General features: G+C 52.8%; 3 protein-coding genes across 3 annotated transcripts; all 3 read left to right on the forward strand.

Annotated features, from left to right (window-relative positions):
- Positions 1–6618: 6618 nt before the first annotated feature.
- Positions 6619–6999, forward strand: IUM83_12762 (small cysteine-rich secretory protein SCR99; the record flags this gene model as incomplete). Its single annotated transcript, XM_067937406.1, has 2 exons — positions 6619–6668; positions 6729–6999. 2 exons carry the CDS (start codon positions 6619–6621, stop codon positions 6997–6999), a joined length of 321 nt encoding a protein of 106 aa, XP_067788093.1.
- A 3134-nt stretch (positions 7000–10133) lies between these two features.
- Positions 10134–10514, forward strand: IUM83_12763 (small cysteine-rich secretory protein SCR99; the record flags this gene model as incomplete). The annotated part of the gene is made up of 2 exons (XM_067937407.1): positions 10134–10183; positions 10244–10514. The coding sequence occupies 2 exons, from the start codon at positions 10134–10136 to the stop codon at positions 10512–10514; spliced, it is 321 nt and encodes a 106-aa protein (XP_067788168.1).
- A 942-nt stretch (positions 10515–11456) lies between these two features.
- IUM83_12764 (Catalase/peroxidase HPI) lies at positions 11457–11792 on the forward strand (the record flags this gene model as incomplete). Its single annotated transcript, XM_067937408.1, has 1 exon — positions 11457–11792. One exon carries the CDS (start codon positions 11457–11459, stop codon positions 11790–11792), a length of 336 nt encoding a protein of 111 aa, XP_067788154.1.
- Positions 11793–13505: the final 1713 nt, after the last annotated feature.

Consider the following 13505-nt stretch of genomic DNA (forward strand, 5'->3'; position numbering starts at 1 on the left):
ACGGCGAGCCGTTGACGACGGCGTGGAGCGCTAGGGTGACGGTGGACAACAGCTCCACCAAGTCGAGCACGACGAAGATCATGACGGCGGTCTGCGTAGACGACGAGCACGGCGCCGGTGAGGCGAGCTTGTCCGGAGCAGCGGTGGACGGACTGGCCACGAGCACGAGAGCGGTGCCACCAGATGAGGACAGGATGGCGACGACGGACGGACGCGCCGCGAAGACGATGGTCGCGGCGCCGAGCGTGAAGAGGCCCACGACAAGAACCATGAGAAGACCGGTGACGGTGTCGAGACGACGACTAGTGACGGACGAAACGATGGCGGCGATGTCGCGACGAGAGGCGCTACGCAGGACTCCTGCAGAGTCTCGCGAAGTGAGGCTTGACGTAGCATTGGCATGGGAGGAGGACGGCCAAGACAAGCAACGCCAACAGACGAGAATGAGGTCGGCGAACGCAACAAGAACAAAGGTTGCTATCCCGACGACAACGGTGATGACGAGCACGGGCACGGCGAAAGCCACAGACCCAACGATGATGACGATGATGAGTACGGGCCCGGCGAACGCCGCGGACCCTGCGACGATGACGATGATGAGTGCGGGCACGGCGAAAGCCACAGACCCGACGATGATGACGATGATGAGTGCGGGCCCGGCGAACGCCGTGGACCCTGCGATGATGATGATGACGAGTACGGGCACGGCAAAGGCCGTGAACCCGATGACGATGTTGCTGACGAGCGCGGATGCGACGATGACGAAGGTCGCAAACCCGATAACGATGACGAGAATGACGTCGGAGAATGCGACGATGACGAAGGTTGCAACCCCGACAATGACGATGGCGGGAGACACGGACGCGACGAAGACGAAGGTCGCAGTCTCAACGACGCCGATGAGAACGATGACGAGTGCGGTCGCGACGAGAGCAGAGGCAGCGGTGCCATTGAAAATGACAGCAACGCCATGGCGACGTGAGCAACCACCTCGGGCGACGAAGACGCCGAGCAGGCAACAGCAGGCTGAGCACCACGGTGATTTCGATGACCACGAGCGGACAGTAGCCACGACTGGCACGTCGACGAATGGGCGGCGGAGGAACGAAGAGTCGACGGCGAGAAGCGCTGTACGGCCGGGAAGACGGGCGAAGACGACACGGGACGACGAACGCCGGACGGCGACACCGAGTGGTATCGCAGCGAGACGAACGCCGACTGCGAGCAGCGAGAAGAAGTCGCGCCTTGCGACGAGCACCACGACGAATAGCACACGCGAGCGGAGCAGGACTACGAGTGCGATGCCGCGCGGGACGACTTGTACGGCGGGTGGCGGATTAGAACCAGCACCGTCGATACGCGGTGGAGATGGCAGCAAGACGATGGCAGACGCGTTGGCCAACAAGGTCACGACGGAATGAGTCGCGCAGCATGCGAACGAGCGCGTGCGGCAGCGAGAGTGAGAGCCTACGCTCCAGCTGACGGATGATGAGATCATGAGGGCGCAAGCCAAGAGTCGGATGGCACAACGAATAGTGAAAGCAGGCGAGCACGGAGGCATGAAGGTCGAGATGCGGCATGGATTGGCGCTAATCGATACGAAGGACGGTCGACGAGTGGTATTACCGCCGGAGTTGTGGGCTATAGTGTTCAAAGAAGCACACGATTCCGTGTGGGCGGGGCATCTGCGTGCACCCCATACCCATGCACGAATCGCACGAGTGTATTGGTGGCCGGGCTTACTGCGTGAAGTGAAGCAGTGGGTTCGAGGATGTCAAGAATGCGGTAGTCGGAAGGCACGACCACGTGAGGTGGTGCCTCGACTAAGAAGCATTCGAGGAGGTGATGTCGGCGACAGATGGGCCTTAGACGTCGCTGGGCCCTTGCCAGCGAAAGAAGGTGGGCCACGGTATGTGATTGCTGCGGTGGAATATGTAACGCGGTATGTAGTGGCAGCGGCGGTGAAGCAGCACGAAGCAGAGCACGTGGCGGAATTTTTGATGTGCCAAGTGGTTCTACGATTCGGCCCGTTCCGTGAATTGCTGACGGGTGGAGCGCCGGAATTGACAGGGAAAGTGATTGAAAAGTTGGTCGCCATGTTACAGGCACAGCTGGTGAACCCTGTGCCATACAGACCACAGATGATCGGTTTAGTGGAACGATTTCACAGGACATGGAAGGACTGCGCAGCAACCTATATGCACGAAGACGAGCAGAGAGACTGGGATGTGTGGTTAGATTTTGCGGTTTATGCCTATAACTCGGGACAGCACACCACCGTGAAGCTATCGCCTAATGAATTAATGATGGGCCGCAAGTTGAAGAGTCCGAACGGCTTGCTACGAGTGACGAGCGTCGCGGAGGCTGGAGAGATGACAACCTACCACCGACGACTAGTAGCTGCGATGCGAAGCAGCCATGAGATCGCTGAGAAGGCGAGGGTGCGTGAGCAAGCACGTCAAGCGAAGTACTACAACCGCAAAACGAAACAGAGACGGACGTTGAAACCGGGCGACCGGGTTTGGATGTATCGGCCGCCGAGAGGGCCCAAAACATCTAAATTCGTACACCAATAGGTTGGACCGCTACGGGTGATTGAACCAGCGGGGTACGACAATTTTCTTGTTGAGCACGAGGACGCGGAAGGAGAACCGGAGAGGCATATCGCACACGTGTCTTTCCTGGTGACCTATTATTATCCTACAGAGTTGCTAAAACGAGCGGCGACTGACATCGCCGAGCAACTGGAATATGAAGAGCATGTCGAGGCGGAACCGGAGGCTGTACGAGCAGCGGCGGCACCGGTTAACGCAGCAACTGCGCGACGACGCCGAAAACGAAGCCAACGCGCAACGGTCGGCGCGAACGCAACGGAGCGAACAAGTGAGTGGTTGGTGGAGATACGACGACGCCGACGACGGAACCGAGCAGGGCATTATGTCCTCGAGTACGAGTTACGGCCCGCGAGGAGCGGACAGCACGCCGCAACGCAAGACGAACGACGATGGGTTTCCGCAGCAGGGTATTATCGGCTTTTCGAGTCCGTCAGAGTCGTGGAAGACTCTGGGGAGGAAGAAGGCGTGTAATGGACTGGTGGCGCAATCCGGCTACTGTGGAGCAGATGCGCTTAGCGGTGAATGCGCAGACGACAGACGTGGACGTGGACGACGGGATGCAGACGTGAGCACGACCGAAGTGAAGTCAGTGTACGCTGGATCTGGCGGGTACGGCACCTTGAAGTACCTCGTGGAGGTCAGATCTGCTGCACGGAACGATGGTGGCGCACGACGGAGCGCCGACAGAACCGAATTTGCGACGGGAGACGCAAGTAAAACGCAATTTGCGGAGGAGGACGCAAGCACAACGGAATTTGCGCCGTGCGACGCAAGTGGAGAGCGAGCGTGCGCCAGAGGACGCATGAAGACACCTAGACGACAGCGAGCGAGCTGTGACGAGACGAGAGCGAGACGAGAACGAGACGAGTACAAGTGCGAGTAGACCACAGGAGACGAGCTCCTGAGGACTGTGTGACGAGAACGAGACGAGCGCAACGCGTGAAGTGGTGCCTGAGTCACTGCTTAGCACTGTTGCTGGACGTGTGGCTGGGAGACCGGTTGGGTTTCAGGCGGTATCGGTCGTGGGTGGGAGCAACGGCGGACGAGTACGGTCCGGGGGTGTTCCAGAAGCGTCTCGGTGCGGGATCTGGGGACAGTTGGTGGTCTAGTTGCTAGGACAGTAAGAGGAGTTGCGAACGAGTAGATTGTTGGCTTAGGCTAGCGTCTATTTACTAACGAGAAATACCAAATTGGAGCGGACGCGGCGCAGGCGGACGCTCCGGTAGGGGGGAACCAAGTGGTTCCTGACGGCCATCGACGGTGTTAAGTTGAAGCCGCGGCGGACAAACGACCACCGCAGCGTAGCTATACGATCTGCCCCACGACCAGGCAAGATAAGAGGTCCGTTACACTGATATGACTGAGGCTTACTATGATCGCGTCCCTCCGGGAAATCGTAGAGGGCAGAAGCCTACGAGTAACCGCCACTCATATTGGTAAAAAAAATTACATCGCAGGAGAAGTTGTGCTACTAGCTATTGTGCTAGCAAGTGCTATCGTCATGCTGGAGGCGCGTTATGCGAATAGGTAGTGAAATGCGATGCTATACTACGATTGGGTTCGCTGCCAAATTACGCCCGCGCCAGTCTTAATTAAATGTATTCCGTTAAAACACGTACGAGATGCGAGCGCCCTTGAGAGCACAAATTCACTGTACGGGATGTGAACGCTCGTGCAAGCGGAAATTCACGGTGGATAGAGCCCGATAGTGCACTACGATAATAATAGACGCAGACAGCAACGAGGTTTGAAATATGGTGATAATATCGCACTGTTTCTCGGGGATGGATTCAAGGAGGACACCTGAGTGTTCTAGCAACGATGCTCGCTTCACAACAACAACAAAATAAAATCTATGATGTTCTACTCTCATACGAAATAATAGGGCAGAAATTATCACTACTCAGTGGATATGTGCAGCGGCAACTATGAGACGTGCAACTCGACGTGCAACTCGACGTGCAACTTCTATAACTCCTAGGGCAGATTGGCATAGGCGAACAACTCGCAGGGTTCAGGCGCCAATGCGCACCGAGGGCCACTGCACGACAGCGTCCAAGCAGAACTCGCCAAGTTTCTCGCTGCCTGTTCGCTTCCTAGATTTTATATGTTGCGGCCAACGACGCTTGTACTCGGACATCAAACCCCGCTGCCCGAGTTTATCATGTACCCGACGGCTATGGCAAATTCGCATTTTTACCAAGCGATGGCGCGGTTTGTTGCGCAACTAACGTTGAGGAAGCCTGGAACGCTGTTGTGCATCCGTAAATGCCATACTTCTGTAACAGCATTGCGCGTGGACTAATTGAGCGCAGTGACTACCTCGAAATCTGAACAGAGTGCTCATTTTACATCTAGAATGTAGGGAAGTCGTTATTGCCTGACCGACGACCACATTTAGCGAGAATGTATGCATGCTGGCGCTAATAAGTATTCACAGGAGTGGACGCCATGCGGGTGGTAGCACAACAGACACACTCGAGCGCACGGCAAGGTAGCGCTATAAGTTTGCTGTACTATTACCGCGTGCTATTATAATATATGCACGACAGAGCACCTTGATCCAATATTAGCCAATAGTAGAGAGCCCTCCAGCCGTTCCGGTTGGTATTGACGGCTGCAGCACAAGACACAGAGTTACTACCGTTTGTAGTCTGAAAGATGGGACTTCTGTAGATTGGCGATTGAAGCTAATTTTTAAACTATGTTTTAGCTGTAATCTTTACCTGATCATATACGGTTTAGAAGCCACGTCATCGGGTTACGTACATTGTATTGGTTAATATCGTCTGCTACTGAATTATTATTGGCTATGGTACAGGTTCGTTGGGACCTGTAGCAAGTGGGCGGTACTGAAAGAGTTAGTATCTATTTCCGAACGGAGGTTGTACAAGTTTCGTAGTTTATTGCGGTGCACGTAATTTATCATTACGTGGTAATTTACGATACGTATTATGGGACGACTTACGGGACGAAAGCACAGTCTGTAGATCAAGGTCGACTCACAGTATTGAATGTGATCTGTACTGTACTCGACCTTGTTCTACAGACTGTACCTTCGCACAGTATGGTAACAAGAAGTCCCATCCCGCATAGCATCCCATGTGTGTGGTATTTAAGGTCGTGTTTGTTTCAATTTGACTGTGTTTGATACGACGACTGTCTGCAGCGTCCCCCATAAGAACGGATTCCAATTGAGGAACTAGCGGTCTCGGGCAACGAATTCGTAGCTAAGTTGGGAGCTATGACAGGGTACAAACAGACAAACACATGGACCAGACACCACATACAGTCAGTTTTAACTATATATTGAAATATACCTTGTTCTACTGTACCTTTGCGACCTAAAGAAGCAATCCCATCCTAGAGCGCATCCCATATGCGTAAGTACTTTTACGCAGAACAAAAGAACGTGGGTGGTACTGTACCCATATATAATATGTATATCTCTTTTGCTGTGGTATCCCAAATAGTGATACCGTCTATTTAGTAGTGTTAGGGTGATCTGAGGCTATCACTACGGAGAGGATTGTCTGCACGGCATCCGTCGTTTGCCGCTCCCCGGCGTCTGCAATATACTTTTTTTATTATTGGGGATCACCGACTCCCTATACAATATAGTATTGCACCAGTTACGCGAGGAAATCCTGACCACTTGCTTCTACCTCTTCGTAGATAGGCTAAATGCACCGTACACATGTTTATCACGCGGATAACGTTTACAGCTCCGATGGCCATTATATGTGATACATGTAACGTTCGTAAACACGTTCATAACATAGTCCTCTGAACATCTTCAGCAGGGGGTCTCAAGCAGTACTTAAATATGATGAGCCCGACTCAACACAGCACAAGCAGACAAAAAGGGTTGTTGGACTACGTAAGCTTAGGGGCCCCACTGCGAGCAAAACTGTCCACTGACTCAGTGAAGCTTTGGGACTGCAACTCATTCCGAAAACGACTTCACCCGCCTCAAGTTGCGACTCCCACACGGCCCTAAAAAATGAAGGTCCAGCTTGTCCTCGTTGCCCTCTCCGCTCTACTGCTGCCCACGTAAGTGCTTGTCGACCGACGCCTGGGCGCAAATACCAGCTTACTGACCTCTGTCTTCAGTCACGGTGCTCTCCGACAGTGTGCGGGAAAAGAAGTAGACAACGCGGGAAAAGCAGAAGACGAATCGTACGAGCCCTCTGGCTTCTTGACCGCCGACTTCACCCAGAAGGCCTGCAAGGCGTCAGGCGGCTCGATCGAGCCTAACTTGAAGGGCAACCAGAAGTGTTGCAACGTTCCCAATGCCCAGCGAGGCGCGTTTAACGACTCTTGCAAGGGACAAAAAGCTGGAGGCAACTTTCATAACTACGGCCCCTTTGCCCAGCCGTGCTAGACGAAACCATGCGAGAGGAGTTACGTACCATTGCATGACTCCGTTCTGGAGGTATAGCTTTGGGATGTGGATAAAACTTGTAGCACTTAGCTGATAATGTAATGGATTACGTTTCGCGTAAGCTACAGCAGAGTACGTCAGCTTTGCTAGTGGGGAGGTACCCGCTACGACGAGTCTCAATTCGCAGCGGTCAGCAAGTGGAGCACTCGGAAAGCCATAGTCCCTGTATGTAACACATTGCGTTATATACATTTCAGGTTTCGTACTACCTCCGTTCGGAAATAGATGACCATTTCCAATCATATTTCAGCCTCTCCAACAAAATTCCCCTTCTAAACCAATCGAGTTTGAATTCTGAATTTCCCGCGCTTTCCTCGCTCACTGGCCACCACACACTGATGGCCCCCGCACACTGGCTTCTGGATTCATTTCGAACGTTGGCGGATGGGGGAGATTACAGATAGTGAACGCCAGGCCGTCTGGGAAACCCTACTGCTTCGAGCGTAGGAGGCGTGCTTACACGTGGGGAGATCGTCCGGGTTGCAATGTACTTCCACGTGAGCCGCCAAGTTGTCGAGCGCATTGGAAGCGTGGAATCAACTCGATGGGAGATCGAGTAGCGGCTGTGGTCAAGTCAAGAAAGAGTGCAAAATGGACTGCCGCCCCGCTGCTGCCAACTGCCCGGACGACTCTCGCCCCCCCCCCCCAACCACGCCGACGCCACGCGCTGACGCTGCTGCGCCGAGGCCTGGAACGCCAGATTCGACGGAGACGATGGAGCTGAACCCGAGGCTGCCGCTGGAGTTCTCCTGGGTGGACGAGGAGCGCCCGCCTTTCGTGCCCGGACCGATTCCCCCCGTGTCTCGCATGTACATGCGCTACGTGCCCCACGCTCGACTTGGCGCGCGTCGTGTGCTGGAAGCGATGCGGGATCCGACGACGATGGAGGGCTCGGTTGCTGACGATGAGCGTGAGGCGAAGGCTGAGAGCGACGTTTGGACGGAGGACTCGCGCTTCCCGCTGCCAGCGCCCATGGAGCATATCATGAACTCTAATGGTGGAAATGATTACCGGCTCGGACATTTGCATAAGGACAAACTGATGCGAACGGACAGTCTTCCAACGTCATTGTCATGCGATGCAACATCTCTCGCCAATGCGAGCGCCTCCCTGCTATCCATTGCAGCAAGTGGGATCCTCGTAGCACCCGAAGCCAAATCATGTGCCCCTCAAGTATGTAGTGAGATCTTAGATCCATTTTTGTGTATGTAGTGCGGCGGAACAAGAACGCCTGCGCCTCTCTGGACTGTGTCTTGCTTAGGCCCTGGTTTCTCCGTGTCTCGGAATAAATTAAACGATTCTGATTGGCTGGCTGTTTATCCCCAGACAAGCCATTGATTTTATTCCGAGATGGGCATCAATTCGGAGAGGCAGACTATCGCGTGGTTGCCATGGAAGACAAAGGCAACGATGCTGCAGCGCTTGTGGCGCGTACTCGGGGCCCCGGGAGGAGCGCGCTTCGTCTCAGCCGGCGCTTCTTCGAGGGGGGGGGGGTCTTCTCCGCCGCCAGCAGCACTCACGGTGGCGGGTTGCGCAGGGGGTGGGGAAGTCATCAGGCGGAGCGTCGCATCCGGGGCGGGCGACAACAGCATCTCCATGACGCTTGTTTGCGTGCCGGCGCGACGCACATTTCCAACTTTCCAACTGCGAGGAGGCATCCTCCCTGGGGTTGTGTATGAGATCTGAATGGTGCGAGGAGACTCAAGCTAGAAAAACGATTTTGACAAGGTATTTGTAGCAGCAACATAATCTCCAGCAACAGCAATCTGGGGACAGCGTCTGGGAATCGCATATTCATTTATCCCCAGACCCAGACCCAGACGGAGAAACCAGGGCCTTAGTGTCAATTCTAGATCTCCAGCACTCCCACAATTTTATAATCAGGAAATTAACGAGGCGGAGCGCTGCGCAAAAAACAAAACAAGTGGTTATTAATATCTACTTCCGAACGGAGGTTGTACAAGTTTCGTAGTTTATTGCGGTGCACGTAATTTATCATTACGTGGTAATTTACGATACGTATTATGGGACGACTTACGGGACGAAGGCACAGTCTGTAGATCAAGGTCGACTCACAGTATTGAATGTGATCTGTACTGTACTCGACCTTGTTCTACAGACTGTACCTTCGCACAGTATGGTAACAAGAAGTCCCATCCCGCATAGCATCCCATGTGTGTGGTATTTAAGGTCGTGATTGTTTCAATTTGACTGTGTTTGATACGACGACTGTCTGCAGCGTCCCCCATAAGAACGGATTCCAATTGAGGAACTAGCGGTCTCGGGCAACGAATTCGTAGCTAAGTTGGGAGCTATGACAGGGTACAAACAGACAAACACATGGACCAGACACCACATACAGTCAGTTTTAACTATATATTGAAATATACCTTGTTCTACTGTACCTTTGCGACCTAAAGAAGCAATCCCATCCTAGAGCGCATCCCATATGCGTAAGTACTTTTACGCAGAACAAAAGAACGTGGGTGGTACTGTACCCATATATAATATGTATATCTCTTTTGCTGTGGTATCCCAAATAGTGATACCGTCTATTTAGTAGTGTTAGGGTGATCTGAGGCTATCACTACGGAGAGGATTGTCTGCACGGCATCCGTCGTTTGCCGCTCCCCCGGCGTCTGCAATATACTTTTTTTATTATTGGGGATCACCGACTCCCTATACAATATAGTATTGCACCAGTTACGCGAGGAAATCCTGACCACTTGCTTCTACCTCTTCGTAGATAGGCTAAATGCACCGTACACATGTTTATCACGCGGATAACGTTTACAGCTCCGATGGCCATTATATGTGATACATGTAACGTTCGTAAACACGTTCATAACATAGTCCTCTGAACATCTTCAGCAGGGGGTCTCAAACAGTACTTAAATATGATGAGCCCGACTCGACACAGCACAAGCAGACAAAAAGGGTTGTTGGACTACGTAAGCTTAGGGGCCCCACTGCGAGCAAAACTGTCCACTGACTCAGTGAAGCTTTGGGACTGCAACTCATTCCGAAAACGACTTCACCCGCCTCAAGTTGCGACTCCCACACGGCCCTAAAAAATGAAGGTCCAGCTTGTCCTCGTTGCCCTCTCCGCTCTGCTGCTGCCCACGTAAGTGCTTGTCGACCGACGCCTGGGCGCAAATACCAGCTTACTGACCTCTGTCTTCAGTCACGGTGCTCTCCGACAGTGTGCGGGAACAGCAAAAGAAGACGCGGGAGAAGTAAAAAAGAACTCACACGAGCCCTCTGGCTTCTTGACCGCCGACTTCACCCAGAATGCCTGCAAGGCGTCAGGCGGCTCGATCGAGCCTAACTTGAAGGGCAACCAGAAGTGTTGCAACGTTCCCGATGCCCAGCAAGGCGCGTTTAACGACTCTTGCAAGGGACAAAAGGCTGGAGGCAACTTTCAGAACTACGGCCCCTTTGCCCAGCCGTGCTAGACGAAACCATGCGAGAGGAGTTACGTACCACTGCATGATTCCGTTCTGGAGGTATAGCTGTGGGATGTGGATAAAACTTGTAGCACTTAGCTGATAATGTAATGGATTACGTTTCGCGTAAGCTACAGCAGAGTACGTCAGCTTTGCTAGTGGGGAGGTACCCGCTACGACGAGTCTCAATTCGCAGCGGTCAGCAAGTGGAGCACTCGGAAAGCCATAGTCCCTGTATGTAACACATTGCGTTATATACATTTCAAGTTTCGTAGTTTATTATGGTGCACGTAATTTATCATTACGTGGTAATTTACGATACGTATTATGGGACGACTTACGGGACGAAGGCACAGTCTGTAGAACAAGATCGAGTACTGTATTGAATGCTGCTCTCTGGACTTTATCCAGAGTAGTTGGGGCGATACAAGGGCAGGTACTAGTCCCTATATAAATACAGATCCCTTAATCACTTATAAGATGACAAGAGAATAATGTATCGGGACGAACCTGTTAGGTTTTATACATGAGCGGGCCCAGTGCTTGTTGCTTGAGTCTTTTAGGGGCGATATTCGCGTGACAAGCCAATCTGGATGTTGTTTGTATTCATTAAGCGATAACGGGCTCAAGTTACGAGGCACAACATTTGTATTTAATAGATCAATGCCACTCTCGGTTGGTACAATCCTTCGATTCCATACTCGCTGACCGAGGCTACGTTGTTCGGTCACGTATGATCTACCGTACACCCGTAGCTGCAAGCGGTTGTCTCCGGGCTCAGCTATTCATGTTTTTTTGCCAAGTCCCAGTAACGCCAGAATTGCGTGGCTATTAGCAGGCGTCTCAGGACCCAGCTATCCAGGCTTTCTTGCCACGTCCCAGCAACGCCACGCCGCTTCTCGCCGCAGAAGAACTGGCCGGTGAACGCCGGTGTGGACAAGATCATCTACGCTGGAGCCCGTGAAGGAGTCGTACCCGACGCTGTCGACGGCCGATCGGATCGAGCTGGTGGGTCAGGTGGCCCTCGACGACACCGGCAACGTGGCCATCGACTTCATGGGCGGCCGCACGGACGCTAACAACGGGAACGGCACGGAGATCCTGGCCCCGCGCGAGTACTACAACAGGACACTGATCTCCGTGCGCGACAACATCAAGATTCTGGGTGTGTCTCCGTACGAGGCGGTGGTGACTCTGGCTGGCAGTTCGCGCGACGTGGCGCAGCAGAAGGCGCCGGGCTGTAGCGGCTCGTACAGCAACGACTCGCTCACGCTGTCGAACGAATAATTTCAGGTGCTCCTGAACGAGACGTGGACCGAGATAACCGTCGGAGAAGTAGTACAAGGCGGAGGGCAAGAACGTGTACATGATGGACATGGATCTGGTGCTGCTGGCGGCGCCTGAGCTGAAGGAGGCGGTGCAGCTGTTAGCTTAGGAGGAGGGCGTCTTCAAGCACGTGTTCTCTTCAGCGTGAGGCAAGGTCATGACAGCCGACCTCTTCAACGCGAGCACCTACTGAACAGGGCGGCGGCGCGTGTAAGGTATCCTAGTCGATAAATACAGTTGACCTTGCACACCGCAGTGCAAGTGCGGTAGCATAATAAAGCGACGTTTCTATGATCGACTGGTTGCTTGCCTTTCTGTCATTTATCAGGGTGATGGCACTCTTCTCACTCGTACGAGGTTCTGTTCATAGTGGTCTGACATAGGCGCCGTGGACGGGCGCAATGTGAGCCAAACTTACTCTCTTTTGCGTTTGCTGAGCAAGGTGGGCGGTTTCTTTGGGGTCAGCGGTGATGTTCGCGACCACAATCATCAATTTCGGGATCGCCCATTCACGCCAACACAAGAGGCACTGGCAGAAACAGTGTCGCTTGGAATCAGAACTTACTTCATGGTACAATCCATAGATTCTCCGTGCTGTAGCACGGCTTAGTATTCGACCTTGTTCTATAGATTGTATCTTCGCGTCTATGGTAACAAGAAATCCCATCCAGCATAGCATCCCATCTGTCAAGTTGTCAACAGTTGCATGTCTACCGTAGATGTATTGAATACTTTGTAGCCACTTTCGATCCTTACGAGACGAGATTGAGCAGCTTGGTAAAGCACTTAATCTGCTGTTGTATATCACAATAGCCCAGGGGCGTCGTGTGGCACGGCAAGATGCGCTGTGTCTGCTACTGCGTTGCCTCACTGATCCCTGTCGCTTGAAGAATATCGAGGAATAGTTTGGGCGCCGGGAATATGTTCTGTGCTCGGCGGTCAACGTGACGATCACGCTGGTCTACGAATAGGTCAACAGGAAGATGGCGTTCGACAAGCGCATAGTCGACAGGTATCATCGTTGTCGCACTTTTCCAACTCACTATTAGTGAGATGGAAGAGTGTATGGTAGCACTTGAACAGAGGAAGTCGTTTGTTGTTGTTTGTAGAGATGCCCGAGCTCACGTCTTGAAAGCACTCCGATGATTGCTGCTAAGGTGTCCGAGATTTGCTCTCGAGATCACCAAGATGAGAGCCCACCTTACTTGGCCAGAGCAGGTTGACTTTATTCTCTGTTGATTCCGGAATGAGCCTGCCGCTCATTCACTGCTCCATACTCTAACTCTGTTTTTACATGCATTCCTAGGTCTCGATGGGTTCACTGCGCTGGTTGCTCGTAAAGAGCACCGACCCTACGGCTGACTGCGGCTAATGTTGCTGAAACCGCACCATCTTGACGCTACTGCAATATTTACAGTAACAAGCCTTGTGTGGTATTTCGATCAGCTCGCGAGATTCCACGAGAATATCGTGACATTCCCTCTGCTAAGCAGAGACCCTCCTTGATTTCTTGCGTTCATGAAAGCGATTGATCAGGTCGCCAACATATTTCAAGTTCTCAAGCGGCTCCCAGGTGCAGCGGGCGTGTCCGATCCACTTGACCTTGTACATGGCCTTGCCACGGACGCGTTTGAAATCCACTATGTCCTCCACTAACTCACCCTCAGTGTTATC

This window comes from Phytophthora cinnamomi (assembly GCF_018691715.1).
Source record: "Phytophthora cinnamomi strain GKB4 chromosome Unknown Contig55, whole genome shotgun sequence".
Classification (NCBI taxonomy): Eukaryota; Oomycota; class Peronosporomycetes; order Peronosporales; family Peronosporaceae; genus Phytophthora; species Phytophthora cinnamomi.